Source organism: Zonotrichia leucophrys, chromosome 11 (genome assembly GCF_028769735.1).
Source record: "Zonotrichia leucophrys gambelii isolate GWCS_2022_RI chromosome 11, RI_Zleu_2.0, whole genome shotgun sequence".
Taxonomy (NCBI): domain Eukaryota; kingdom Metazoa; phylum Chordata; class Aves; order Passeriformes; family Passerellidae; genus Zonotrichia; species Zonotrichia leucophrys.
This window is the reverse complement of record NC_088181.1, coordinates 15,320,701-15,346,416: the sequence shown is the minus strand read 5'-3', so window position 1 is coordinate 15,346,416 and position 25,716 is coordinate 15,320,701. Positions and strand designations below refer to the sequence as shown.

General features: G+C 41.1%; 1 protein-coding gene across 2 annotated transcripts in view; it reads left to right on the top strand.

Annotated features, from left to right (window-relative positions):
- TSHZ3 (teashirt zinc finger homeobox 3) overlaps positions 1 to 17,112 on the top strand; it is a 66,262-nt gene extending 49,150 nt beyond the window's left edge. For both annotated transcript variants that reach the window (XM_064723228.1, XM_064723227.1), the window contains exon 3: positions 12,251 to 17,112. In XM_064723228.1, coding sequence (XP_064579298.1) covers positions 12,251 to 15,450 — 3,200 coding nt within the window. In that variant the 3' untranslated portion in view covers positions 15,451 to 17,112. The remainder of the gene's footprint in view (positions 1 to 12,250) is intronic.
- Positions 17,113 to 25,716: the final 8,604 nt, after the last annotated feature.

Below are 25,716 nucleotides of genomic sequence, written 5' to 3'. Positions count from 1 at the left end.
GAAAAAAATGTCTGCTTGATAATGTCCTTTGCCATGACAAAGTGCAGTCACAGGAGTGGTAAAAAGCTAAAAGAATGGCCAGACAAAGACAGATCATCAGTTTGCCTTTAGTTTGAGACTCCTGCAAAGCTGTTACTTGAAAATACCTGCATTGAATACAGGAACACGGGGATTGCCATTTTACATGTATATTTAGTCCTTGGTTATATTATTTCAAATGTTATGTAGCTGTAATAGCATGAAATATAAACCCCTACCTGATACAGAGAGAGATATTACATCATTGCTGTTACAATGCTCTGCTGCAAAAGGACTTTTAAAGGATTTCTAATGATAATGAAAATATTCTGATACAGCATTAAGGATTTCACTACTGAAATGTGTTTAATGTAAATATGCTGTCAGATACCCTTCAAGTAATTGACAAGAGCAGATGATTAGCAGTGTTCTCAATAGTGTTTTTGCATAATCTTACATTTTGACAGAACTCTTCAGCTGCTTTTTATTGTCAGTGCTCTGCAATCAGTAATACTTTTTCCTTGACATTTACTTTGTCATTATAAATCTTGTAAGTGGTCATTTAACTTGTTCAGTATGCATGTAAGAATATCATTACTAACACGTTTGAAAAACGTCTTCCTGTTGAGGAACTATTGTGAAAGTAAACTTAAAAAACCCTAAATGAAGTAGGTTGATGAGTGAAATAAATACCTGTCTGTGAGCATTTTCATGCACATTTCAAGGATGATTTTAAAATCTCTCTCTTACAGAGCATTCACTCTTAAGTCATCAAATTCAACATGCTTGTTGGATTTTTTTTTAATCTGTTACTTTTTAATTTTAATACTATTGTTCAGTTATGTTCATTTACATCTGACTGACCAAAATTAAACTCTTATGATCCATAAGCATTCATAATTACATACTGCATGTAACATTAATAGTCAATATAATAAACCTTCATCTTTATTGAAGCATCTCTTGTTTCTACAGCAGTTCTTTAATCTATCTCAATAGATTTCTAGTGTACAGCTCATATAGATTTGGTCAGTGACAAGGGTTAGAGTAGTCTTGTAGAACATTTACTTGTAGCTGTGAAAAGCCCACATTCATCAGAGGATTAGGTCGATCAGATTGTACCAGGATCAATGGAAGGACTGTGTGATCCCTCTTAGGCTGTAATGTGTTCACCTTCTTTGGAGAGAATTCACATACACACACATTTCTCTGTCTTAAAGCCATTTATCTCAGAATGTCAAATTGCAATAATTAACCATTATTGATCTTAAATTCAATTAACTTCATTAACACAGGTCATGATGAGGGTGCTGGTAAGGGAAAGGCTCTTGACAAGTGTCTTTTCTTATATGACATTGAATGTTCACAATCATGGCTATAAACTATTCATACTGTGCCACAGGAACATCTTTTAAAAATGACAGGAGTTTGGTTGGTGGCTCTGAAGCGACATTTTAATCCCCTCCCCCTCGTCTCCTGGTTCTCAGGGTTTTCCAGCAAATTTTCTATTCAGGAATCACTGAACCATTTGTTTCTAGCACATTATCTTAGTGTGGCATTATAGCAAACCCCACCTATTCAAACACCCTTCTGTTCAATAGGTGCTGGTAGATGGAGACTCATTTACCACAGTGTGCATTACTATAGTTAGCAAATGAGTGAAATGAATATTCAATGCTTCTTTTTGCTCCACATACAAAAAACAAAACAAAACAAAAAAAAAAAAGAAAAACAAAAAAAAAAAAAACTGGGGCCATCTTGTAGAGGTAATCCTGAGAATCTCTGCTTGTTTCAAGTCCTAAGATTCATATTGCAGTCAATAGTTGTTTTTCTTAAATGAGGGCTGAATAGCAACTGTGAAAGGACACAAAGCTTTGTTGGCCCACACTGAGCTCCTTTCTTAATAGAGGAACTTCATTATAAGCACAAGTTCACAATAGCTGAAATTGTGATTGAAATCATTTGGATTTCTACTATACCATTCATACAGATGTATAGAGTTTATTGTAAGGAGGCACTGCAGCCAAAATAGCTATTGAAGCTACTGTAGAAAGGGCTTCAATGGGAGATGCAAGTTTGCAACAAAATGAAGGATCAGGCTGAAGGTCTTTTGGTGCATTCTGAATGTCTTAAGTAGGCATGATTATTTACAAATAAATCACCAAGTAGAATGACTCACTGTAATGGACTGAAGCGTTTTAGGTGAAATCTTGATTTTTAAAAAATTCACAGCGAAGGTGGCAGCTCCAGAGATGTGTGTGTATGATTAGTACAGCTAAACACAAATACAGCACCAGATTCTAGTTACTGTACAGCTTGTAAGATGTGGACAAATTAGGAACAACCAAATATGTGGGAAGATTACAGAAAGTAAGGTGCAAGATTTTTTCTTGGTGTAAAAAAAAAAAAAAAGCTAAACCATATCAGAAGACTGAGAAATGTGCATAAAGAGAAAATGACAACATCAGTTTTGTTCAGAAACAGATTTCTGTGACAATTAAATGGTCATTTTGTCACTACATTTGCTATTTCCACTCCACTATACAAAGCACTTACTGAGAAGAGGCAGGGCAGAAGCAGAATGGTTTGATTACTGCATTTGAAGGAACTGAAGTTCCCTTACAACATCTGTTTGCTCAGTGAAGGATTATAATAATTACGAGCTATTAGAGCCATATTGAGAACTTCTATGCTCATGGCTGCTTATCCCAGAGTTGGCTGTGAATCTTGTATTAGTTTGTGGAATGCCCTGTGTGCTTTTCAGTGATTAAAAGATGCCACCCAAATGTCTGGTATCAAGCAGAGATTGTGTCGCTCTGTATTTTGGTACCAATTCATACACAGAATTTGGCTTCATCTTGCCAGGATGTTGACTGTGACTTTTAACTAAAAAAGAAAGCAACCCCCAAAACAAACATTTTTTTTTTCTTTAAATGTTCTGGTAAATATTTTTTGTCCTTTTGAGGAAACAGTAATTCTGTGCTTAGAAAAATTCTACAGAATCCAAAGAACAATTAGGGTCAAGTGTAACATGAAGCTTTTTTCTCTGCTGCTGAATTCCTATCTCACTGACTCCCACTGTCATGTGTGCTTGCATGGAGTGGGACTCTCTAGCAAGTCTGTAGTACTTCACACCAAGCAACTGCCTTGGAAACCAGGGAAAAGCCACTTTTGTCTAACTTGAGAGTGGATTACATTTATTCATGTTGAATTATTTATACAGCAAATATAGGTGGGGGTTTTTCCTGTTAGTAATGCGCTTGGTCATTGAATCAATGATGTTTATGTGAAATTTTTGAAACTCTGGGGCTGCTTGTGAGCTGATACTTCACCAGTCTGTGCCTGGTTCCCTGATCCCTGGTGGTGTTTTCCCTTTGTGGCTGGGTAGCTGAGCCTTGACTGCCCCATGGATAGTGAGGAGCTGTAAGCTCCTTGGAATGGTGTTCATCTGTAATTTGGGGCAGTTGAAGGAAGAGCAGCCTTTCCCAGGGAAGGTGGAGGGCAGGAAGAGGAGGGTCCTACAGGGATGTTGGTAAAATGAGATCACAAGGCCCTGGGCTGAATCGAATGGGAACAGTTGAGAATTCCCACTGGGTGCTCCCAGTCTCTGCTGCACATTTGCTCCTTGGTCTGGTTCTAGTGGTGCTTGTGAAGGCTGGTTTTATGGTGGCAGGGAGGCCAAGAAGGATTTTTTTTTCTCTTTTTTCAGCAGGATCAGCCAGAAATTCCAAGCATGTTCCCATAGGAGCTGTTCAAATCTCTGTTCCCCCAGAGTACAAAGGGGAAAGGAGATGGATTCCACAAAATGCCATAGCAAGGAAGGTCCTTCTGTCATTGTGACAGTCCATAACCTTTCTCAGCCTTTGCACTGGATTAATGTCAACCCTGCCTTGCTTCTGGTAACAGCTATGGGCACACACAGTGGAACATCAATGGTTCCCCAGCTGTGGTGCTTTAGGCAGCCAGTTGTGTTGTATGTGTGAGACTGCAAATTTAGGTCAAACCTCTTAAAAAGCTGTTCTTCCTGGTCAGAAGGGCTCTGAACTCTTACTGTTGTGAAGTTTCTCGTAAGCTTGTCATTCCCTCAGGGCTGTACAAGAATACCTGAAGAAAGTCTCTAGAAATTAGTACAACTTTGTTCATTAAGAGTAACTTGGACCTTGGTTCTCAACCAAGGCTTTTTAATATTTGGATCCCTTCTTGTCAAAATGCTCTTGTAGAAGGTGGCAGGTGAACTGTTCAAGTGAGGCAGATTTCAGACTGATCCTTGTGCAACCCTACCCATAGAAGGGCACGGTGCAGTGTGTTGGGATCAGGTGCTCCTCTCCACATCAGGAAAACAAGTGCTGTGCTTCAAGGGTGAGTAATTTGAGCAGGTTTTATAAAAACCCTGCTGAGCAAGTTGAATCCAGGGGGTTTAGGCCCCAGGGAGGAAGGAAGGCAGGGTGCTGTTTTGGAGGAGGGAAGCATGATCCATCATGTTCCATCTCCAGCACAGAGTGGGTATCACAGTGTCCCTGTGTGCTGGGAGCAGAGAGCTCTTCACAGGAGAGTTCTGACAATACTTCAGAAACCTCCCCTGCACCTGTGGGCATTTCACTGGAGGAAATAATTTTTTCAGCTGAAAACTGGCAATTATTTTCATTTATACACACATATTGTATTCACATAAACACACTGTGTGAGGAAACATAGGGACAGAACAATCTTAAGTCATCTTCCCATGTTTTCTGTAAATAGCTGAATTATATATGTTAACCTACAGGAGTAACAGGCTCCTTCACTTGTCTTCTTGTCTAGCACCAGACAATTAACTTTTAACTTCTTTCTAGGTTTTCAGCTGTAAACTGTGGATAAGAAGGTTTCCTCCACAAGGCTGATGTGAAAAATAAAGCACTCATTGAAGATTTTAGCTTTTTTTATAATTGTGCATATAATTGGACACCTCGGTTAAATGATGCTGTCCAATAGTTCCAAGTTGTTTCTAAGCTATCATTTTATAGTAGGGTATGCTGTTCTGTTTTTTCAGGTCTATATTTAGTGAAGGAGATAATACATAAATGTGAGGTTTTCACTTTGTCATTTAAGAAACATCTAAATAGTGTTTAATTTCAGAAAAAAAAGATAATGCCTCCCTTATCAGAATTCATAGCAGTTTTTGAATGTTTTCTCTCCTCATTTGTGAGTGGTCTGTATGACATGTTTCTTGTGGCTCTGTAAAGTCTAGAGTGAGTGGGAGACCTGAGTCCTGTACTTCCTTTGAACTGCACAGAACCCAGGGGAGTTTGGAATACGGTGACATGAGGAAAAGGTGCCTGATGTGAAACTGCTTTGTTCTGTGCTTAGGTGGCCTACACTGCAATGACACACAAACCAATTCCTTGTTATCTCTTCACTGTGTGTCCTTGTCCATGGAATTCTCATCTCTTAGCACTTACAGTTGATTTGGCCTCTCTGAAGTCTTTCCAAATGTAATACCAGTCCAGGATGCTGAATCAGAGCAGCTGGCTAGCTTCCTTTGGCCTATTTCTGAGCTCTCTGTGGCAGACAGCTGCAGTATTTTCATGAAGGAACAAACAAAATACACTTCAAAGTTCTTAGTGCCTAATGACAGCCACCCATCCGATTGACATCCTATGTCACATCCCTCCACACCACTTCCCAGGGACTAAATCCTACACTCTCAATGGCATGAAAAGGCTGCAGATTTATCAACACACAAAAAATCCAGCTAAACAAGCATTAATCATGCACATCACATCAAATTAACATGTTCAAAATTAATATTCTTGACCTTGCCAGTGGGCAGAATAATCCGTCTTGCAGTGGGCTCGCGCTCCGGTGCGAGGTACCGGGGACTTGCGCCGACGTGAGAGAGAAGTGCTGACCTCTTCACTTGGAAATAACATTTCTCTCCCATAATAGACAGTCTTGCCTCTATGAAACAGAACCTTTGACCTTTCTAACAGGAATAATGTCCCTGTCAAGGTGCTGGGTAATCAGTATTGCCATGCCCGTTTAGAGACTGTTGTCATTTGCCACTCTTGTAAACAGGGCAGTCACTCCTGCCTCCCATCCTGACTGCCTAATGAGGAATATGTGAGCATCTCTGCCAAGGAGAGAAGTCTCAAATACAATTTCAGTTACATGGGAATTAACAGTTAGTCTCAGTATAGAAATAGCTCATGTTGTGGGTGAAATGTTTGCCTTTCTTGCTGTGAGTGGAAGGCCTGTGGAGTGGGAGTTTTCTAACAGACTAATATAACTCTTTTATATGCCTTCATTTGCATTAGGTCTTTGATTGACTCCATCCACAGAGCTGGTTTTCTCTTGCCTCTGCTCATTAATTTTGTGAATAAGGTTCATTGGCACAGTCAGATCATCTCCATGCTGCTGTTCCTCTGTTGGCTTTCTCTGCACTGGTGTTGGAACTCAGCTGCCTCTTAACTCCAAAAGGTCCCACCAAAACTGGGAACTCTGAGATTTTTTCAAAGATTACGTAGATATTTCAAAAATATTCTGTTCATTTCTCAGGTGGCTGATGTCTGATATAAAACAGAATGGGACAAGTATTCAGGAAAGTATAAAATATATAATATAAAATTATAGTGATAAGAGCCACCTCTTGTGCAGTGCCATGGAATGGGGAGTGAGGGTCAGGGTGCACAGGGACTTTCTCTGTCAGAATCCTACTCCCTGCTGCACTTTAGAACCTAATATGATCCTTTTTCCCTGTTTCTTTTTTATTGGGAATACAATATTGATCCTGTAAGCATTAGGAGCATTTCTGCTCCTGATCCCATTCTGCTGTTATTTTGTTTTTCAAGTGTGAAATATAGACAGGCTCAGGTTCTTTAAGGATTGAGAAGTTTCTTTTCCCAATGAACTCAAATTAAATGCTTTGGAAGATAACTCTTAGTATTAATTGATGATTTTGAATGATGGATAACAAAAATTATCTATTTTTTTTTAATAGAAAGCCATTTGGTTAAAGCAAAAATACTTCCAAGAAACTGAGTGGTTTTGATAAACTTTTGTAGCTGAGTGTTTTTCATGTGAGAAGAATATTGGAATGTTTTGTTCCTTTTCAAGAAAACAGCATATATACTAGTTTAAATATACCCCCAGTGAGCTAATTAAAACAAAAGAAAAAATTTTGGCAAGTAAAAACATAATTAAAACAAGAAATTTCAAAAGTATTGAAAAGAAATATTTGGATGAAATATTTGGATACATCCAAGCCAAAATATATGGTTTCAGCTGTGTTTTTTAGGAAATGAGGGGAAAAAATTGTGCATATAATTGGGTTTTGGAGAACAGTAAAATACACCTTTAGTGCTGTGGTCTTGTATTTCCAAACAATCTCAGGGAGGTGTGTGTCCAACCTCTTGCTGGGGAGTGTTGCCATGGAGGGGAGGACAAGCCTGGAGAAAAGGAGACTCAGGGGTGACCTTATCACTCTCTACAGCTCCTGAAAGGTGGTTTTGGTCAGGTGGGGCTGGGCTCTTTCTCCAGGAACTGACACAACCAGAGCACACAGCCTCAACTGCACCAAGGGAAATACAGGTTGGATATTGGGAAAAAGTTTATTACAGAAAGGTGATAAAGCTCTGGAATGGCTGCCCAGGGAGGTGGTGCAGTCCCCATCCCTGGGTGTGTTTAACAAAGCCTGGATGTGGCACTGGGGGCCAGGGTCTAGTTGTGGTGTTGGGGCTGGGTTGGACTCTTGAGGTCTCTTCCAACCTGGTGATTCTGTGAATTCTGTGGCAAGCACACAGTGTGTGTGCTGCTCCTGCTGAGGAGCAGCTCTGGCAGTGGGGATGGAGGTGCAGCTGTGGTGCTGGTGAGCCCAGGGGATCGGCAGGCACACCTTGGTGAGCCCAGGACATTCCTTGGTGAGCCCAGGGGATCAGCAGGGATATCTTAGTGAGCCCAGGGGATCAGCTGGCACACATTGGTGAGCCCAGGACATCAGCAGGGATATCTTGGTGAGCCCAGGAGATGAGCAGGCACACCTTGGTGACCGGATCAGCGGCACCATGTGAGTCAGGACATCAGTGGCCAGCTTGTGAGCCAGACATCCTTGGTGAGCCAGGGACATGCAAGCTTGGTGGTCCAGACAAGCTGCACAGCTTGGTGAGCCGAATCAGCTGCACCCTGGGAGCCAGACATTCCTTGGTGAGCCCAGGGGATCAGCTGGCACACCTTGGTGAGCCCAGGGGATCAGCTGGCACAGCTGCTCTGGCTCCATGGGCGCTTCCTGAGCCTCTGGAGACACAGTGGAGAAGCTCCTGGTGCCTCTCTGCTCTCGTGCAGCAGATCCCTGGTGCCTGTGCAGAGCCAGGTATATGAGTTTATTACTGTCTCTGCAATATGTAGATCATTTTGGACAGTGATGGATCACAATTTATTTCCACTGGCAAAGAAATGATCCATAGCTCAGTTATGAAGGTAATTCCCTCTTGTGTGGAAATGAATTGCATTATACCACAGCTTACTGTTATATATTGGTATCAAATGTGTTAATTTCGTTGTTACCTAGCACTTCAGTTAATAATTACAGCAAATATTAATGAGGGAACTGTCTCTTCTCAACCTCTCCATGGCTGTACCTGCAAGGTGTTTCTGAACCCCTTTGATATCCTCTTCTCTAGAAACTTGAGTGCCATGCCAGGCAACAGCTTTCCACTTTTTGTCAGATACTGTGTCACAGTGACACCACTGCTCAATTTGCAGGCAATTTCCTGTGGGTTATGGTGCCCTGTGAGATGTAAACTAAACACTGCTTGGAGAACTGGGATTTTTTTTTGGTCCTTTTTCTCTGGATAAACAAAACCCAGAACTGCCTAATTTCTTTCATTTCCACTTTTATTAACTTCTGCCACTAGAATTGCCTTTAAAGTTGTTTCTTTTCCCCTCAGACTTTGCTGTTGAGGCATTGAAGAACAGTTTTACAGATGCCCTGCTGTTCAAACATTTATTCTACACTTGAAAAATATCGAACTACGAGTCTTTTTTGTCCTTTTTTTGTGTTTTTTTTTTTTTTTTACATAATAGAGTAATGGCTAAGTAAGGATGAGCTGGTGACAATGCTTCTTATAAACAGTCTGTCCTCCAGGCAGTGAATCACAGTGGAAAACCCTTTTACCATCTCCTCCTGATTTTATTCTCTGCTTCCACAGCCTCTTTGCTTTTCCTGTAGGTACTTCACCAAATAAGAAATTTCTTTGCTGTGGGCCTGGTGCAGTGAGGCTGTTACCTCCATCTGTGCTCATATTGACCATTTCTTGCCCTGGGCAAGGTGTGGTGAGGCAGGGACCCTTCCCTGGACCAGGTTCCATCCCTCCTCTGCTCTGTGCAGGGGAAGGAGCAGAAGGAGCCCTTGGAGCTGTCACTTTTGCAAAGTTGCAGATTGCTGGGTTAAATTCCACACTGTCGTTTGTGCCTCATTTCCTGCATTTCTGGATCAAAGACTGATGTCACGAGTTGGCTTCACAACTTGAGCTCAGGAAGGGGAACAGCTATAGAGGAGGCAGCTCCTGGTTAACACGCAAATATGCTTGATAGTTGGTGAAAAGGGCAAAGAAAGCATGAAAGGTAAATAGATTTACATTTAAATGAGCTGCATGCTGGAGGTTTTCCCTAATGTAAAAGTCACTCTCTAAAAAAGCTGTGAATGTGACAAGTCTTTCAGTTCAAACAAAATTCGTAAGAGTTCAGCAGTAAGAGAAATAAAAATGTAAAGAATACCACACTAATTAGGGAGCGGGTTCTGTGCCCTCTGGTTGTGTTGGTGAGCAGTGGGTGCAAGGAGGGCATTCCATGGTGGGCAGGGATGGGGTTTGGAGTGAGATGTGGTGCTGGGAATGGGTGGCACACACTCAGGTGCTCAGCAGCCAGAGAAACCACAGGCAGGAGCGCTCAGAGAGCCTTGGTGGGGTCACTGGGGGCTCCTTGAGACAGCCAGTGTGGTGAGAACTTTGGGTGTTTCTGCGGTTTCAAATCAGAGGCAAAGAAATGGGAGTTGTAAAAGAAAATCTGTTTGCACAAGGGTGGAATAGGAAAGGGGTATTGCATTTGCTTCCAAATCAGAGCTTTCATGCCATGATTCTGTCCTTCCATCCTTCCTTTTTCAGTGGGATTTGGTGTGGTTGAGAGGGAGGCAGTTAATAATCACTTGTCTGCATGCTATCAGTAGCTCTCCAAAATTTTTCAGCTTCAGAGAGTAATTTGAACTACTTTGGTCTCTTGTGCTAAACTTCTGAAAATCCACCTTTTTCAATTCTATGTATTGGTTTTGTTGCAAGTATTTGCAGGACAGAGCTGAACCTTATTTCAAGTTGCTGCTGAGTCTTTGATATACATAAAATAATAATATTTTTTTTCAAAATATTTTGAAAAAGCAGAAAATAGAGCACAACAGCACAGCTCTGTTTTATTAGAGTGGTATACTTGCTTCCAAAGTCTGATCTTTGTACCAGCATTTTATGATAAAATTTTATAACATAATTCTTTCAAACTCTGTGCTCCCAAATTTTAAAAACAGGACCCTTGCTGCTTGAATTTTCTGCATTGAAATTATCTGAACTGAAATAATCGATCATTATTATGTGTTGCTCTTATGTGCAATGTTTGTGTTTTCAAAGGTTTAACTTGTGTTCTGAGGATCACATTGTAACTTTACATGCTTGGAGGAAGATTTGCTACCATTCATCCATGTGAAAGAACAGTAGTGAATATTTTGTATTACCTAACTGAACGAAGAAATACTCCATGTGAAACTAAAAGCCTGATTTCATTGTCACTTTAACAGTTGTTTTGTCTCTTGTGGTTTTCTGATAACATTTAAACATATTTTCCCTGGAAGAAGTTTGCAAGGTTTAATACTATGTGTGTGATACCTACTTTAGTGTTGTACATTTTTCAGTCTGTTGGTTAAAGTAGGGCTTTTTGGGGTGTTAACTGCTATCTTCCCTGCACTATTGTCTGAAGAAACAAGCTATAGGTTTTTCAGGATACAGATACCATTTTCCAGATGTGTTGCAGAGAAGGTGAAATGTCAGGTGTCTTTAACCACAGAGTGTACTGAAAATGGGAATTTTTTCGGCTTATAATTACCTCTGTGAGAGATTTTAAATTCCACTGAAGAGAGTCATATTCTATTTTTGCTTTCCTGCAAATTAATGCATTACATAGAAATAGGTATTTTTGATTAGTTAATGATTCCTTTTTTTTAATGTTTCCATAATTTCCTTGCATAAAGAAAAAACTTAGGTAGACTTAGTATATGTAAAACAGAAGCACCATGGAAAAAAAAGTGTTTACTGTCAGTTGCCAACTGTCCTATTCAAGAGGAGTATCTTAGATTTACATCACCAGTTGCATTCCTTGAGGGGAAAAAAAGACAGGATCCCTGTTGGGTGTCCGTGTAGCTTATGCTGAGTAAATATTGACAAAGTAGTCTAAAGAGCAAACACTTTGACATTTGTAAGGTCCACTGGAAGGTCTTGTATATATTTATACAGCAAGAATGAGTGCAGCATACCAATTCCATTGAGCTAGCTCCTGACAATTCTGCATGGGCTTTCTTGTTGAGGAAGTTGTGTTTAAGTGGGAATGGGACATTTGTAACACCCATAAAGAATATCCTCAAATTGCTTTGAATGAGTTGTTTCCAGAGGTTGCATCACTTGCATTTAACCATCTCTTCTAAAATGTGACATGACTAATAATGATAACTTTAAAAAAAATCTGATTTTTAAAATTTGTTTTAACTGGTAATTTTTTTACTTTGTAAAAATTCTTGATGTTTGTTGTGCTCTATATTTATTAAAGATTGAGTCTCAAAACTGTAATGAGCAAAAAATGCTTGCTTAATTTAAATTGTGAATCTGTCTGTTAAGAAATGCATTAGGGGTAGGAGAAGCATAAGACATATTAATTGACAGACAGGAACTGCTGTCTCTGAGGTTGATACAAGTAATTTATTACTTTAGAAATGAATGCCACCTCCAGAATGTGCTTCATTAATTTCAAATTTAGTTTTAATTTCAAGCTGTTGCCCCTTGAGAAGAATAAGGTGGCAAATTATGTTTGAAGAGCAGATTTTTTTTCTTGCTCTGAAGAAACACTAAATTTTAACTGTTTAATTTTACAAATAAGTACACTTCTTTGGCTAAAGCAAAAGCATGATGAGCAGAAACTAACTTGTATTTTCTTCTCTTCATGGTAGCCTATGTTTCAGACGAACTAAAAGCAGCAGCGCTGGTGGAAGAAGATGTGGAACCTGATGAAAATGCAGTTGATGGGGAGCCTTCAGCAAAATATGCATGTCCAGAAAAAGACTTCAGTAAGAACTGCCAAAGCTACCAAAACTCTCCAGCAGCTGAGTTCTCTAGCCATGAAATGGACAGTGAGTCCCACATCAGTGAGACGAGTGACCGCATGGCAGACTTTGAGAGCAGCTCCATTAAAAATGAGGAGGAGAGCAAGGAGGTTTCCATACCACTGGAAGACTCCACGGTGTCTGATAGTTTGGAGCAAATGAAGGCCGTGTATAATAACTTCCTCTCCAATTCCTACTGGTCCAATCTCAATCTGAACCTTCACCAGCCAATTTCAGAAAAGAACAACGGTAGCAGCAGCAGTAGCAGCAGCAGCAGCAGCAGCTGTGGAAGCGGCAGCTTTGACTGGCACCAGACTGCCATGGCCAAAACACTGCAGCAAGTTTCTCAGAGCAGAATTCTGCCAGAACCAAGCCTTTTTAGCACAGTCCAGCTGTACAGACAGAGCAGTAAGCTCTATGGCTCCATATTCACTGGAGCCAGTAAATTCCGCTGTAAAGACTGCAGTGCTGCCTACGATACTTTAGTAGAATTAACAGTGCACATGAATGAAACAGGACATTATCGAGATGACAACCATGAAACTGATAACAATAACCCCAAAAGATGGTCCAAACCTCGCAAACGTTCCTTGCTTGAAATGGAAGGGAAAGAAGACGCCCAGAAAGTGCTAAAGTGTATGTACTGTGGTCATTCATTTGAATCTCTTCAGGATTTGAGTGTTCATATGATCAAAACAAAACACTACCAAAAAGTGCCTCTGAAGGAACCTGTTACACCTGTAGCAGCAAAAATCATCCCAGCTACTAGAAAGAAAGCATCACTGGAGCTTGAACTGCCAAGTTCTCCAGACTCCACGGCTGGGACACCAAAAGCCACAATCTCAGATAGTAACGATGCACTCCAAAAGAACTCCAATCCCTACATTACGCCAAATAACCGCTACGGTCACCAGAACGGGGCCAGCTACGCCTGGCACTTTGAGGCGAGGAAATCTCAAATTCTGAAGTGCATGGAGTGTGGAAGTTCACACGACACCCTGCAGGAGCTCACGGCTCACATGATGGTGACGGGACATTTCATTAAAGTCACTAACTCTGCCATGAAAAAAGGGAAACCAATTATAGAAGCCCCAGCCACACCGACAATAACGTCCTTAGTAGATGAGAAGGTCCAGTCTGTGCCACTAGCTGCCACCACCTTTACATCTCCTTCCAACACACCTTCTAGTGTTTCCCCTAAATTAAATGTTGAGATTAAAAAAGAAGTGGATAAGGAAAGAGTCATTGCTGATGACAAAATGAAAGAAAAAGAGAAGTCAAGTGAAGATGAGGAGAAGTATGATATCTCCTCAAAATACCATTACTTGACTGAAAATGACCTAGAGGAGAGCCCTAAGGGGGGATTAGATATATTGAAGTCTTTAGAAAACACAGTTACATCAGCTATAAACAAAGCCCAGAATGGCACACCGAGCTGGGGTGGCTACCCCAGCATTCATGCTGCCTACCAGCTGCCCAATATGATGAAGCTGTCGTTGGGCTCATCTGGGAAGAGTACGCCCTTGAAACCTATGTTTGGAAACAATGAACTAGTGTCACCAACTAAAAACCAGCCCTTAGTGTCTCCACCCAGCAGTCAGACCTCGCCTGTGCCAAAAACAAACTTTCATGCCATGGAAGAGTTGGTGAAGAAGGTCACTGAGAAGGTGGCTAAAGTGGAGGAGAAGATGAAGGAGCCTGAAGGAAAGCTCTCTCCACTGAAGCGTGCGACGCCTTCGCCATGCAGCAGCGAAGTCAGTGAACCCCTTAAGATGGAGCCCCCCAGTGATGGTGGCTTTAAAAGCCAGCAGAACAGCCCAGTTCCTCAGAGAGATGGTTGCAAAGACAGCCCAACTGTAGAACCTGTGGAAAATGGGAAGGAGCCTGTGAAATCCATTGTAGGTTCTTTAAGTAGCAGCACAGCCATCATCACTGACCACCCTCCTGAACAGCCATTTGTAAATCCATTAAGTGCACTACAATCTGTCATGAACATTCACCTTGGCAAGGCAGCAAAGCCATCTTTGCCCGCTCTGGATCCAATGAGCATGCTTTTTAAAATGAGCAACAGTTTGGCAGAAAAGGCTGCAGTGGCCACCCCACCTCTACAGTCCAAAAAATCAGACCACTTAGACCGTTATTTTTATCATGTCAACAATGACCAACCCATAGATTTGACGAAAGGCAAGAGTGACAAAAGCTGCTCTTTGGGTTCAGCGCTTTTGTCATCCACATCGACATCTTCTGCATCTTCTTCATCTACAGTGACAACAGCAAAGACATCTGCAGTCGTGTCATTCATGTCAAACTCGCCGCTACGCGAGAATGCCTTGTCAGATATATCTGATATGCTGAAGAACCTGACAGAAAGTCACACATCAAAATCTTCCACACCTTCCAGCATATCTGAGAAATCTGACATTGATGGTACCACAATAGAGGAACCAGAAGAGAGTACACCAGCTCAGAAAAGGAAGGGACGTCAGTCTAACTGGAACCCTCAGCACTTGCTCATATTGCAGGCCCAGTTTGCAGCCAGCTTACGGCAGACTTCAGAGGGGAAATACATCATGTCAGACTTGAGCCCTCAAGAAAGAATGCACATTTCCAGGTTTACGGGACTCTCAATGACCACAATTAGCCACTGGCTGGCCAATGTGAAATACCAGCTCCGAAGGACGGGGGGAACTAAGTTCCTTAAAAATTTGGACACTGGGCACCCAGTGTTCTTTTGTAATGACTGTGCTTCACAGATCAGAACTCCTTCAACTTATATCAGTCATCTTGAATCGCATCTGGGTTTCAGGTTAAGAGACTTGTCCAAACTGTCCAGTGAACAGATTAACAATCAGATAGCACAAGCAAAGTCACCGTCTGAAAAACTGGTGACGTCCTCTCCAGAGGAAGATATCGGAACTTCTTATCAGTGCAAACTTTGTAACAGGACTTTTGCAAGCAAGCATGCTGTTAAACTTCATCTTAGTAAAACACATGGGAAGTCACCAGAGGATCATCTTCTGTATGTTTCGGAGTTAGAGAAGCAGTAGCATTTGCTTTTGATTAAAATAACTGTAATTTGCTTTGAGGAAAACTGTCAAAGACGCCTTAAAGCTACTGTTTAGTTCTTGGCACATGTTCTTATTTTAACTCCAGAGTCGCTCTGGGCTGAACTGTTTTGTATAACTGTACAGTGTTTAAATAGAGGTGCATAATCAGCTGTTGTTACTGGTAAAATATGAAGGTTAAAATGCAGTGGTAAGTGTTTGGAACTTTGTGTAAATTGGATTTAGTTGCTGTGCATCCCTCTGATGCATCAAGCTGCATGCATTAACAGACAGTTTAATTAAGCATTTATAACTAATTCTGGTGCACTTTTTCATGTGACCTAAGTGTGCTGGTATTTCTCACCCTATAATCTTTAGCCCTCTGAGTACTTTGAAGCACTTTTGCATTAATTTGGTAAAAATGTAAGGATATGCTTTTTTTTTAGACCCTTACTAGCTTAGTTCTGATTACTGATATGAACCTCCATTTATGCAGAGGTGTCTCACACCTTGAAATTTAAAAATATAATTTTCACATTGAAACATAGATGTATATATTGTATAGATTTCAAAATCTCTTATGGAAAATGTGATTGTGGTTAATGCCATTTTCTTTTTTTTCAGCATTTTTAGCAGCAGCGGGGTTTGTACCTGATAAGACCCAGGTATAAACTGTACCTATATATAGTGTATATTTCATTTTTTTTAGATCTAATGGTTTTTCCTTTAACAATCAAACATTGTAAATTATGTGATAAAAGATACCACAGATAACATTTATAAAGTATTCAGAAACATTATTCTTAAAGCAAAGTATGTTTTGCTTTGTTTTGCTATACAGTACATCTATATTAAGAGAGGTTCATGTTTAAATTATACATATTTATTAGTGTTGCAATTTGTTTGGTTTTTTTGCTTTTGTTTTTGTTCTTTTTTTTTTTAATTGTCTGAAGAAACAGAAGCCACGGACTGCATTCCTGGCATACATTCGAACTGTTTTGCACAACATGACTTTTAAAGGTATTTATTAGTAAAAAAAAATAAAAATAAAATAAAAAGAGAAAATTCAAAATAAACTCAGTGCTCAAAGGGTTAAATCTATTTGAAAAACTTGTACTGTATTTCCTAAACATTGATAAAGCCTTTAAAATGTTTGTACTGTAATACTTTGCTTAAAAAGTTATGAGGCATTCTGTGATATAACCTCTTTTACTTATTTATAAGCGCTCTTGGTTGTTATTTCCTATTGTAGAATGCCTTTTTATTTCAATTGGTAACTTTCTGTTTTGTTCTGCCTAATTATTCTCCCAAGATTCCATACTGCAGCTTTATCTTTAGGCATATGAAAGGTAACCCGTGGTTACCAGCACACTAAGTGATTCTGTTCGTCTCCATTTTTGGCAGTTAATTTGCAGAAGTAACTGACAGCTGACACCATATGAGAATCTATGTATAAAATATTGGCATGTAAACAGCACAGACACTGTAATGCACTCTGTGCCCTGTTTTGTTGTTGACAATGAAGCACCATTATATGACTCTTCATATAACCTTTTTTTCTACAGCAGCATTAAAATTGTCTTTTTGCTATAATTTTGTGTTGCGTTCACAATTATGTCTGAAATGTGCTACGACTAACGAGCACATTAAAATTAAATTGTATGCTATCTGTTTATGACTGAAGCTTGAGTAGGTTTCTTCATCTGCCAGGTGCTGGCAGTCAAAAGCTGCACATAAATCACTGGAGTTTTAGTGAACTTTAGCATTTAAAGAGCAGGGTAGCACTTATTCAAAGGCTGCATTAACAGAGTTTTTTTCCCCCCAGAAGAGATAAATGAGCGTTATAACTCCCTTTTAAGCACCAGGTAAGGCTGGCTGTGGAGAGGGGGTTTGGCAGCAGTGCATGGCAAAGCAAAAGGGTGTTTTGCTGTGAGCTCAGACCCAGGCAGGCACACTGCTCACCTGCCTTCCTCCTGATGCACTGAGCAGAGCCTGCACCCCAGGGTGCTCCACAGCTCAGAGAATCCCTTTCCACCTTCCCAGCACTTCCAAATGACAGCAGAAGGGAGCTGAGAGCAGTGACTCCAACTCTGTCATTCTGAAGTGAGTCCTCTTCTGGCCCCGCCTGCTGCAGGTAGAGAGGGGGAGAGGAGGTGAATTAAAACACAGCCAAAGGAAGGCAAACAATCTGGAGCATTTATATGATAATGACAGACTTCTGCTGGTGTTGACAGGTCATCCCATCATAACCTTTGAAAACAATTTGCATCTCCAAACACCTATATTGCTATGCATGTAAGTGATGCCTTTTGCCAGTCAGGTGAATTCTGAGTCCAGAGGTGGTCACAGGGGAAGCAAATCCACCATTCCAGCACTTCAGCATCCTGAGTGAGAGCTACCATCCCAACACCAATTGTACAGTTTCCTTTCCTTTTTAAAAAGTCCACTGTCTTCCAGTAAGCAAGTAATTGAATCTTGGTTTCTCTTTGCCTTTCTGCCTTTCTTTCCATTTTCCATCTTTCCTTGTAATGTTAAAGGCCAGTACCATGTCTCAAAAATGTGTTGGAATGTTCTGTTCATTCTACAGCAAATGCTGCTAAGTGGACCAAGTGAATGGGATCAGGGCTTTGGTTTTTTCCCTCCTCTTTTGGCTCACACTTGTGTCTGATTTTAAGGTCATTTGTGTGTCAATGTTTATGGCCTCGGCTCAAGTTCCAGCAATAAAATCACAGCAGTTTTACTGGTTGACTGTGCCATCCCAGGAGTCCCTCACTTAGTGAGGAAAGGCAACCTGGCTGGCTGAAGCCTTCCCTGGAGCCTCCCAGGTGCCTGTCCACACTTTTTACAAATACATGATCTCAGTCTAAACCCAGCCAAACTTTTTACCTCTACAGCAGAGAATTCCTCTTTTGAAAATTATAACAGCTTAAATATAGTATTTGGTTGCAAACCAGAAATTCACACATAAGGAGACTGGCAGATTATTGCATATATTGTCAATCAATGTATTTTTAAGATGCACCATTGACTTATAATAGTAATGCTCAGAGCTCTGTATGCTGTGCTGTTATCTGGGACACGGGAGGGAGCAAAGCAAGAGACTGCAGAGTCTGCAGGGCTCTTTCCACTCACTCTTAAAATACAGGCAGGGCATCTGATGATCTGATGCAACCTCCCTGATCTGGTAAAAATCAGTTCCTGGGTCTGAGAGTGCAGTGAGATGGACCAGGGACAAATTCAGGAAATGTCCAGATCTACTAGCATGGACCAGAAAGGACTTTTTAATGTGCTTCTTAAAATGTGCTTGAAACTTTGCAAATGAATGGCTAGTCAGGACCTGAATATCCCAAATTTATTAAAATAAAGTTCAGCTTGCATTTCAGAACGTCCAGGACTGGCATACCAATGTGATTTCGCATTATAAAGAATTTAGAGAATCAATGAACTAGAATAATGTTCTTTTCATCCATACACTGGTATGTATATTGGCATGGTAACTATTAGTGCTAACCAAATCACCAACCTAGCTGTGTTAAGATAATTTTTTTTCCTATTAGACAAATGTGAAGGTATAAATGCAGGATTTTAAAATAAGCATCTGACTTCTGACTTTTGCTTTGCATTTGGTATTTTATTTAGAAATATGCAGATCAAGTGCAAGAGAAAACAAAATGCCTCAAGAAAGAGGTTAAAAATGAAATTGTGATGGGTGAGAAGAGCTTTAAATCACAGGTGTATAAAGGTGACCCTGGTCTAACCCCACCCAAGTAGTGGCTTGTTGCAGCATACTGTATATCTTCCAGCCATCACATTTACGCAGTATCTTAAAATAACATTTGTGATAAATGTGCAATTTAACTAATTTATGGTGCTATGATGTGCTCAGGGCTACATGCAAGATGAAAATCTTAAATGGAGCTTGAACAGCTCACTTCACAACAAGAAATCAATATGCCAGATCTTAGAGAGCTGTTCACTGGAGTCAACATTTAGCAAAAAAAATCAGGGAATGTATCTTTAAGTTTTGGTGAGTAGGAAATCTAAAATTAACTGAAATATGACTTTTAAGCTAATGTAAGGAACTGTTTCTGAAACCAAAATCTTTCTAGAATCTTCATTATATTTTATTTTTGTATTAAAACTGAAAGTATATTATTTTAATTATGCAGGTGCTTTTGTGGTAACCACTATGTGCAATTTTTTATCCAAACCAAGGCAGATTAGTGTTATCAATATGGGAATTATCTACTGCATTTAAATATGGCTATGTATTTTGCTATATAAAGCTAAGCATGATATGACTCTGCATGTTATGACAGCAAAAAAATCTGGCTATACTTTGAGATTTAAAAAAATACTGGCATGTATTGAACGGAAGAACCTTTTTTAATTTTGCAAGTTCTTATTTCAGCTGCAACAGGAAAAAAAAGGAACAGTGGTGCAAGTGGAACAGAGACAACTGGTAATAAAGCTAAATTTAATTAATAAATTTTGTATTTTAAAGTACGCCTCCAGAGAGCCTTATATATTTCCTAGAAAAATATCAAATTATTACGATCAGTGCTGCCTGCTTTGTTTGGGTAACTTCTGTTACAGGAATGTGCCAGAGCTTTGCTAGGTGGTCTGTTACCCACACTGCTCCACAGAGCTGAAATGCAGCGAATTGTCATAAAAATAGACTTTATCAAGGAAAGCAGAAAAAAAATTCAAGATTATCAACTTTGTAAGAGTCATTGGATTGTCCTGTTAGCCTAGTATGAAAATTTCATCCCTTCAAGGATGAAATAGCATTTAATACTTGATTGGATAGTTACTGTCTTAGCATGGAAATACAAATGTGTAACTCCCTGGAGTATTACTAGTAAATACATACAATCTCCAGGAAAAAAACCCAGTAAATTCTCCTCTCCTGGGACTCTGTGCCAGGATGTGCCTTCCAGCCCTTGCTTGACCTGCTGTAGGTAAATGAGAGAATGAGAAATAATGATGGAGCTGCCACCTCGGAACATCAAAGTGGCTCTGTTGGTCGGGGTGTGGTAACAGTGAATTTTGTTGAGTTTTCAGTAATTATCCTGTAATAATGAAAGGCTGGTATATATTTAAAACTATAATATTACAGCCCTCATTGAAGAGTATTTGCATAAGAAGTCAATCTTTTACCAGTGGAGGAAGAAGGAATCAGGGTCATTTACAGGAGCGAGTGGAATTATGTATTAACGCATCATTATACATGTCTGAAAGCATTGGTGAGGTTACAATCTGTTTTCAGGCCTTGGTTTGGGGCAATAATTTTAACTAAATGTTCAGCATGAAAAAGGTGACTAAGATTTACTAACACGTTGCTTGTGCTGTGTTCATTGTCTGGTATGTACACAAATACAGCAGTGGTGTTCCATAAATTCTCTTTTTTTACATGTAAAAACAATCTTCCTTTATGCTTCATATCCAGCTTAGGTGTGGGGGTAGCAGTTTGTTTGTTTGTTTTTCATCACTGTATAACAACATCTACGTGGGACACATTAACTTCCTCAGCAGCTGTTGCTTGGTTCACTTTGCTTTATTTATAGCTTGAAATGCACTTCTGGTTAAATAATCTTTTAAGAGAATTAAAATCAGATAGACTTTTTGGGATAGATGGATATGTCCAGACCACTCATCAAGTTCATATCTACAACCTTTATTGAAATGAAAATACCCAACTCCAAATCGTACTTCCATAGCTCTGTGCCTATCTTTCACTGTGGGAGTGCTTAAAAAGGAGAATTAAAAATTACAACCCAAGGCAGCTATGCCAAAAAAAGGAATTTTTGAGTAATAATATAACAAGACACTTTCTGTATATCATGCTCTTAGAATTCTTAGCCTGTTTCCAGCAATAAAAAAAGGTTGTATTAGAGCAAGAAGAAAGGAGCTAAAAATGGCAAGGCCTGCCCTGGTCCTGTTCTCTGGGGCTGGGGTGGGTGGTGGAGCTCCCAGGTGATGGGGATGTCCCCAGTGATGCTGTGTCCCCTGTGTCACCCGCTGGCCTTTTCTGGAGCCACATTAGGGTGAAGATGTGCTCTTCTTCCCCCGTGCACTTACACTTTGCAGCAGAGTGGACTTTGTAAGCAAATAGTGAGCTAATTTTCTGATGACTTACCTCGTGATGCCTGAGGTAAGGACTGTGGTCACAAGGGAAATGAATTTCAAATGATTTGGCACGGTGAAAAAGCCTATATTAGACCTGTCAGACCCATCCCACTCCCTGTGGAGGAGATAGTGTCCATCTTTTTCTTTTTTTTTTTTTTTAATATCAAAAATATAAATGGAGAGAGAGTAACTTTTAAACTTCAGTATGAATTAACAATGAAAAATACTTCTCTATTAAGCTTCAACATATCAAATTCATTCTTGCATGGTAAGAAACTGGGGACATGTTTATAGCCATCAGAGCTGTGAGTTAGTGACCTTTCTAGCCAAGTGAAATGAAATTACTTGAAAATGGGATTCTTTTTAATTGGCACGTTTGTAGGTGGTGGGGAAGGGAAGGGGCTTTGCTGGAGCAGTGCACAGCCTGGGAAGAGCTGTAAAACAAGCCTGGAGCCCATGCCCAGCTGTAAACCTGTGCAGAGAGGGAGAATGAGGTAGGTGTGTCAGGAAGCAGAGTCACATTCTTGGCTTTTTTTCCTCTCTCTAAACTGGAGGTACAGTGACTGCAGTTCCGCCTCAGTGCCCATGAAACCGAGTCGGCAGAAGCTGAAGGACTCCGCTCCTGAAAGCCTCATCAGGACTTGTCATCGCTCTAATGAATATCATTTAAATTGCTTTGTATATTGGTGGAGTTTGGATGTCGATTTAATTTGTGCATGTGTTTGAGTTCTTCTGCTTGGCTAGGCTAACAGAGAGCAACAGCCTAATGAAAAGTGAGTTGGTGACAGCGTGATGAGCCCCAACCCAATCAAATGTGTTTGAAGGGCTGTTTTGACAGGGATCTTAAAAGTAGATCTAGAAAAGAGGAGTAGTGCTTCAGTTCACTACCATTGTTTCAGGCTAAGATTACTGCCTTTTGTACCTCTGAACATTTTCTGTGTGCACTCTGGCTTGTGCTGAAACAGGAATCCAGCACAGAATTGTCTTTAGAGGAGGCCAGAAGAATGAGCTCCCCAATTAAACAGCTCTAGAAATCACTGGAGTTCAAAAAAAAGCATTAAAATGAAGTCATTATTGGGGTACTCAGTAAGCAAGAATAGGTTTAACTGGGGTTCCGGTGTCCATCTCCATGCCTGTGTTGCAGGGGGCAGGCTGGCAGAGCAGCAGCAGATTAACACTGGAGGGCAGGGGCTGGCCAGGCAGGGCCAGCCAGGGATTTCTCTGCATTAATTCCCATTTTCTGTGCCGGGAAGTTGAGCGTGCAGTGCTGCAGGGAAGGGCAGAGCAGATGGAGAAATGCTGCAAAGTGCATTGCAGTGCTGCCTGGGCGCTGGGGAGAGGCTGGGGACAAGAGAGAGTGACCCAGTGTGGTTGATGCTGGCTCTGAGCGAGCCCTGCTCTCCCAGAGGCTGAAAAGGAGCCTCCCCAAGGGCACAGCCTGGCTGGGACAGGAAGTATAGTATAGGTGGCATTTGAGTCCTGGTAAAATATCTGTTTTGTACTTGAATATCTGTATATAGGCCTTGCCCTGGTAGGTCCCAGTTGTTCTTGATGTGCTGCAGCTGCGATGTCCTTCATTGGGCTGCAGCTGTGGCTAGTGAAGATAACTGGGATAAAAGGAGGTGGGTTGGCCAGTCAGAGAAAGTCTGGAAGAAGCCCTGACTAAGAGGGGATAACATGCAGAAGAAGGAGTCTGCTGTGAAGATCTGCAGCCATAAGAAAACACCGAGGAAGTATGGGACTTCAGAAATATGAGAACGACACTATGGGACTCTAGAAATATAATAACAACAAAGAAGGGCTTGCCCACAGCACAGCAGGGTAGCCAGATGCTGCAGGTGGCTGGGACACTGCCCTGAGCACACACACACCCACCTGAGTGCCCAGACCAGCAGCACAGGCACAGTCTCACAGGGGATTACCACAAGCGGGTAAAACAGCCCTATAAATGGTACTAATTCTTCCAATCCCCAAGAAAATGTTCACTTTTTGCCTCTTACATATGTAATTGGAAGATAAAGGAAAACCAGGGTCTTGATTATTTTTTTTTTTTAATTTGTCACCATGAAGACAAATCAGTTTCCAAACCAGAGCTTCTGTCACGAGGGGAAATTGAGACTGGCAGTTCTCCATCCTCTCTGAAGGCAGCAGAGTACCCCAACACCTGCCTGCACTTCACAGTGTTTCAAAACGGACCCTGGGGTCTTAAGTACTAACAAAAACCCAAAAAATTGCAATTTTAAAATTTTACATGAAAACTCAACAACAACAAAAGACTGCGGGAGGGAAATTGGGTTACAAGAAAAATCTACAGTCCAGATACTCTTATCTAAGAGATGATTAATACATCAGATAAATTGTTCAGCAATGGTTCATGCAAACAGACCCTCCATAATTCTGCCAAAGTCAGTGAGATCAATGTGCTCTGCTGAGTGATTGTGGCACTGACCACTCAAAAGAAAGCACCTAAGGGCAGCTGTAACTTATGCTGATTTCATACCCCTCATGATTTCAAAATATATGAGATTCTCCAGCTCCTTCTGAACTAAATCCATGTATAACCCTCAGGAGATGCTTGCTCCTGTTTTGGGAGTGAACATGACCCTTTCCTTCTTCATTGGCCCAGATTCTGTAAATGCCATATGCTTCTTTTTTTATGTGATAAATGTTTTAATACAACTGTCACCCCCAGACAGACAAGTTACCATCAATAATTTGAATGACAAGCCTTCAGTATGCCTTTTAATTTCAGTGTAAGATTTGGGCAGGGTAGGAGAACACCCCAAAACCCAGAGGAAAATAAAGAATTATGTGATAGAAAATGTATGTAAGTCTCCAGCAAGAAACTATTATACTAAAAAAAAAAAGCATAAATTCAAAGCATGTGTTTGAATATTTAATGTTAAAAATATAAATTAGGTATTGAAGAAGCACAAAGCACCCACTTGTACTTCCTTAATAGGGCTTTTATTAAAGGCTCTAGAAGAGATTCTGAGGAGGGAGAGATCAAAACAGCAGGCTCATCAGCCATGCTGTATTAGCAGCTCCTCAGGAAGCTCTGACAGCAGGCAGAGAGAGCCACACCAACCCACAGGTGCAGCACATCAGCTCTGATCCCACAGAAACACATGGAATATCCCTTGGAGCTGCTGTAAAACCCTTGTGCTGGGGCTGGGCACCTCCCTCCTGGTGAGCTCTGTGTCACCATGTCCTTGTCTTCCTCCCAAATCCCTGTGCTGTGTTTTCCTACAGAGCTGCTCCATCCTCTCTCCTGTGAGGCTTTGGAGGGATGACAATGCCACAGAGGCATCAGGGACACTGAGCTCCTGTCCCCTGTGCCCCACAGGCCTGTCCCCAGCCCAGAAAGGCCTGAGAGGAGCAGGGAGGCCCTGCTGGCCAGGCAGGGAGGTTTTGGAGCTGGTCAGACATGCAGCAGCACAACCAAGTACCCAGGAATGAAACGCTCTGGGGAATAGCTGAAGCATCTGTGCAGCACTCTTGGCTAACAGAGCCCAGAGAGGTGCAGCCTGCCATCTGCTCAGCATCCCAGCTGCAGGCCCTCTCCTGGAGCTGGAGACCACAGCAGCCCAGCCAGAGCTCTCCCTCCATGCCCTGCTCTGGAGAGGGCTTTGCACAGGCCTGGGCTCATCCCTGGCCCTCAGCATGGCTTTTTCTGAACCTGGGCAGGGCTTGGGCCGAAGCTCACAAGCCCTTGTGCTGCTGAGGAGCCCCAGAGCTCAGCTCAGCACTGCTCACCTGTAGTAACCAGGGGTTTGGCACTGCCCAGCTGGCAGGAATTCAGGTGCTCATTGAGTTAATAGGAGCTGAGGGTGGTGTAGGGAATATTTTGTGGTGGGTGGGTAATTTGCCTTCACTGCCCTCTGGGTTTAGCTGTTGGTTGCTCATGTGTTTCTGTTGTGTTTCATAGCCTTCAATGAGGAAGATTCATCCTGTGATTTATCTGTTTGAGATGTTGTAAGTTTGACTTACAGCTTTTTCAAAAAACTCTTACATTCATTTTCACATTCAGACTGAGCTAAAGGCTACTCTCTCTGTTAATCTTATCCTCTTTTACTCCCTCCTGTAACTTTGGCTGGCATCTTTTTAACAGCCACTGCACAGCTCTGCTTTTTGCCCACA